The sequence below is a fragment of the Dipodomys ordii genome, unplaced genomic scaffold (assembly GCF_000151885.1).
Source record: "Dipodomys ordii isolate 6190 unplaced genomic scaffold, Dord_2.0 Scaffold61, whole genome shotgun sequence".
Taxonomy (NCBI): domain Eukaryota; kingdom Metazoa; phylum Chordata; class Mammalia; order Rodentia; family Heteromyidae; genus Dipodomys; species Dipodomys ordii.
In genome coordinates, this window is record NW_012267277.1 from 10,222,297 (window position 1) to 10,227,241 (window position 4,945).

The window sequence follows — 4,945 nt, forward strand, 5'->3', positions numbered from 1 at the left end:
AGACTCCTATCTCCAATAAACCACCAGAAAACTGGAAGTGGCGCTGTAGCTCAAGTGGTAGAGCGCTAGCCTTGAGCTGAAGAGCTGAGGGACAGGGCCCAGGCCCAGAGTTCAAGCCCCACGACCGACAAAAAAAAAAAATCAGAAGTGACGCTGTGGCTCAAGTGGTAGAATATTATATTAGCCTTGAGCTGAAGAGCTGAGGGACTAGAGCCCAAGCCCAGAGTTCAAGCCCCATGACTGACAAAACAAAAACAAAACAAACAGTCTCAGGGACTTTCCTGCCTGGGCTTGCTTTAAACTGAGATCCTCAGATCTCAGCCTCCTGAGTAGCTAGGATTATAGGTGTAAGCCACCATGCCTGGCTAGAACTTACTTTTTTGCTATGGCTTGCAATATGGGGTAAGTGATGGTGTGATCTCCACCTGCAAAGAAAAAGGAAAAAACATCAGAAATGTAGGTAAAATTATTCCATGAGTGATCCTTACTTTTGCCAAATTCTGCCACCTGTTCAATTACACCAGAGCCAAACTTCCACCTTGTTCAGTAGTGTGACAGTTGTTTTGTTTTGTCTTGTACAGGGTCTTTGTGCATAGCTCAGGTTAGCCTCCTGTGCATGATCCTCTTGCTTCAGCTTCCCAAAAGCTGGTATTATAGGCATGCACCACCACACCTGACCCAAAATTGTAAATATCTTCTCCTCCCTGCATTAAAATGAATGAATCAAAATGTTCTTTTACTACTGTCTCCACATTCACAGTGGTTTGCCCATGATAAATAAACCCTGCAGCACAGTGCAGAGAACTACACTGGCGCTTGTCAGTGGCCATTACCCAATGTCAGAGGAATGCAGCCAGCTGCTACAATTTTCTGATAGGCCTCTTGAATTAGCCGACAGCTGTCCTGTAGGTTGTAAAGATTGACAGGCACATCACCAAGGTCTGCCACCATAAGGGACTGGAAGGGGAGGGCCCCCGTGCTAGGATTGACAGTTCGGAGCAACACAGATTCCTCCCGGATGCGTCGGGGTCCAAATCTAGAGAAGAACCATCTGTCAGCCACTGCAGAGGTCTGCTGGGTTGTCGGGTTTGATTTTAGAGATGGGAGGATGTCTGTGCAGCTCAGGCTGGCTTTGAGCTCTTGATTTTCCTGCTCAGCCTCCCCCAGTGCCACCATTACAAATAGCCACAGTAGTGTGCCTTCAAACCTCTGCAGAACATTTAGCAGTATCCTGGCTTGTACCCACTCCCTGTCAGTAGCATCTCCTCCTCACCCCTGTAACCCAAGTCAAAACAAGCAAAAATGAGTCTAGACATCACCAGCCATCCCCTGGGTAAAAATCCACCTTCAGGAACCACCGATCCAGCATGTATGTGTGGCACTGAGGATGTAACCCAGACTTGGTGCATGCTAGACAAGCACTCTACCATTAGGCCATATCCCCAGTCCTTTTTAATGTTTTGAGGCAGCGTTTCACTAACTTGCCCAGGCTGGCCTCAAACTCATTAAGTAGCTCAGGCAGGCATTGAACTTGTGCTCCCTCAGCCTCTGAGTTGCTGGGATTACAGACATGCACCACCACACCCAACTCCTAATCTTCAAGGTGAAATGATAATTATGTCACTCTGTTGTAAGAATTAAATGCAGTAATCTTTGCAACTGTGTCTTGCAATAACTGATGCCTTCTAAATTGCAGACCTACACAGTAAAGATGTAAGGAACTGAATCAGAAATGGCTGATCGTCAGTAATTAGGAAAATGGATTTGACTTCCTCTTAGGAAAAAAATTCCTTATGTGAGCAATTTTAGGGTCAGGAGAGCTGGAGAAAGGGCAGCCAGCTTCCTTTCTCAAATGCTACCATCCCAGCAAGGTCAGGGGCTGGATTCATGGAGAAGGTGGTTGGGGTTCCCAGAAACCCTCTATCTACTGATGATTACTTTAGAAACAAGATTTGGTTCTATAACCCAAACTGGCCTCCAAGTCCCAATCCTCCTGCCAAAGCCTCTGTTGTCCCAGCTTTCATCCTGACCTAGGAGAGCACAAACGCCTGACCTGGAGCCTTCAACACCCCTTGGATCGCAGGCCCTGCCCTCCTGCTTCACCTTACCTGGCTCCGGGCCTGTTGGAGGTACCAATGTCCAGGGGCACTCCGATGAAGGCGGCGTCCAGCCCCTCCGGGGAGGCCTGCATGGGCAGACGCATCATGGAGCAGACACCCACAGGCCGGGCTACGAACTCGGAGCTGGGAGGCTGGTTCCGGGGAGCGTTGGAGACCTGGCGGCCCAGGGGTTGTCGGAGGTGGCAAAGCCCCGGGGCAGGACCCGTGCCCATGAGGGCCCGTGCACCCTGGGCTGGGCGCAGCTGGATGCCAGCAGCCGCAGCATGCCACCGTTCCCAGAACCTCTCTTGGCAAAAATGGCAGGGCCAGGCAGGGCGCCCTGGGTCGCAGGTGAGGGCCGGGCTGTCCTCCCCCGCCCGTTCCCCCCCCCTCCCTCAGGACTTCAGCCTCCCCACCCTCAGTAAACAACCAGGCTGTTCTCACCCAGGTCCACACGCCCTGACCCGGGGTCTCAGCTCTGTGCCTCCGGCCCTGGGTACCTGGCCTGGGCAACCACTTCTATCACTCAAAGGATTTCATGACTAAAATCCTAGCTGCCCAGGAGGCTGAGATCTGAGGCTCGGGGTTCAAACCCACTGTGATAAGAAAAGACCCCGTGAGACTTACCTCCAATTAACCACTCAAAAACCAGAAGTGGAGCTGTGGCTCAAAGTGGTAGAGTGTTAGCCTTGAGTAAAAGAGCTCAGGGACAGTGCTCAGGCCCTGAGTTCAAGCCCCATGACAAACAAAACAAAACAAAAAACAAGAAATGTCTGGGTGTTGGAGACATGGCTCAGTTACTAGAGCAGTAGTCAATGAATGAAAGTATCATGTACCGAGTTCAAGTCCCAGCCTCAGACTGGCGAGGCGGGGGGTTCTGGAGGATTCTAAGGAAGCAGAACCAATTATCTGTTGCTGATATTGAGGCTTGAGATGCAGAACTCCTGATCTCATAGCACTCTATCACTTGAGCTAGGCCAGAACTTCTGGACTTTTGTTGGATACCTGCAGAAAATACTCCCAGATTTGTCTGTTTAGGCTGGCTTGCAACTGAGATCATCAGATCGTAGCCCCCTGAGTAGCTAGCTGGAATTATGACTATAAAGAGAGTCTATACTGGGGGTATGGGATGGGGGTGGGAGAGATATAATTTGTAATGGAATTAGGAGAGCCATTTGGCAATATTTTTTTAAATCTAGAGCCCCAGTTTGCATTAAAGGTCACACATCACATTCCAGAATATCCAGGGTCCACAGGGCAGGATGGGGCAAAGTTCTCCAATAGTCAACAATAGGTGTTGATGGGAAAGATATCCAAGGGTCTCGGCTATCTTCCAGAGCAAATGCAGCTATCTCTAGTATTCTCAACACCAGATTCGGCCACAGAGCCTTCCCTGTCACTTGTCCTGAACTTGTCATTTTACTCTTAGACTTTTCTTTTTTTCTTGTTTTTTTTTTTTTGGTTGGTTGTGGGGCTTGGACTGGACCTGGGCACTGTCCCTGCGCTCTTCAGCTCAAGGCGAGTGCTCTACCGATTGAGCCACAGCAGCCACTTCCAGTTTTCTAGTGGTTTATTGGAGACACGAGTCTCATGGACATTCCTGCCTGGGCTGTCTTTGAACCACGATCCTCAAATCTCATCCTCCTGAGTAGCTAGGATTATAGGCATGAGCCACAGGAGCTCAGCTGTAGACTTTTCTTGTCTATGTATTGTGTGTGCGCCAGTCCAGGGCTTGAACTCAGGGCCTAGCGCTGTCCCTTAGATTTTTTTTTCTCTCTTTCTCTTTCAAAACTAGCTCTCTCTCATTTAAACCACAGCTCCACTTGCAGCTTTTTCATAGTTTATTAGAGATAAGAGTCTCACATAGGTTAGGAAGGTGTCTTAGTGGTAGAGTGCTTGCCTAGCATAAAGCCTTTGGTTTGATTCCTCAGCACCACATAAACAGAAAAGGCTAGAAGTGGCTCTGTGGCTCAAGTGGTAGAGCGCTAGTGTTTTTGTTGCTGTTGTTATTTTTGTTTTTTTGTCGGTCATGGGGCTTGAACTCTGGGCCTTGGCTTCTTTGGGCTCAAGGTTAGCACTCTATCACTTGAACCACAGTGCCACTTTTGGTTTTTGAGTGGTTTATTGGAGATATGAGTCTCACAGGGACTTTTCTGCCCAGGCTGGTTTCCAACCACAATCTTCAGATCTCAGCCTCCTGAGAAGCCAGAATTACAGGTGTGAGCCACCCGCACCTGGCACTTTCCCCCTCTTTTTCCCTCAAGTTCTCTGCCCTCCCCTCCACCATCCAGAAGATACACACGTAAGAACACCATATATAAGGTAGAGAAGATAGAATCATCAAAAACTAAAAACTGGGGAAAAAAGCCTTTTGTTTCCATATTTTGGAGTTTGTTTATATATATATTATTTTATGTAGATATGAAGAGGCACTTAGGCATTGTGTCTTTGTGTTTTTTTGGTCTTACTGTATGTATCTAAAATCCTGTATAACTTATCATATCCCAGTGCATTTTAGATCTAACTTCTGCATTATCAGAGAGAACATATGCCGTTTGTCTGAGCTTGGCTTACCTCACTTAGCATGATTTGTTCTAGTCCCATCCATTTCCCTGAAAATGACATTTTATTCCTTCTAATGTGTAAAATTCCACTGTGCATAGGTACCACATTTTTTGGATCCATTCATCGATTGTGGGGCATCTGGGCTATTTCTATATCTTGGCTATTGTGAATAGTGTAGCAATGAACATGGATGTGCAGGTGTCCGTATCATATCTTGGTTCATGATGTTCATGATGGATGCCTAGGAATGGTATGGCTGGGTCATAGGGAAGGTCTATATT

General features: G+C 47.8%; 1 protein-coding gene across 1 annotated transcript in view; it reads right to left on the reverse strand.

Annotated features, from left to right (window-relative positions):
- Nucleotides 1-2,332, reverse strand: part of Agmat (agmatine ureohydrolase (agmatinase)) — a 10,224-nt gene extending 7,892 nt beyond the window's left edge. Inside the window, exons 1-3 of the mRNA XM_013022223.1 lie at nucleotides 2,109-2,332; nucleotides 834-1,036; nucleotides 377-425 (exon numbers count right to left, since the gene is read on the reverse strand). Of these exons, the coding sequence (XP_012877677.1) occupies nucleotides 377-425; nucleotides 834-1,036; nucleotides 2,109-2,332 (476 nt within the window). The remainder of the gene's footprint in view (nucleotides 1-376; nucleotides 426-833; nucleotides 1,037-2,108) is intronic.
- Between the last annotated feature and the right edge of the window lie 2,613 nt (nucleotides 2,333-4,945).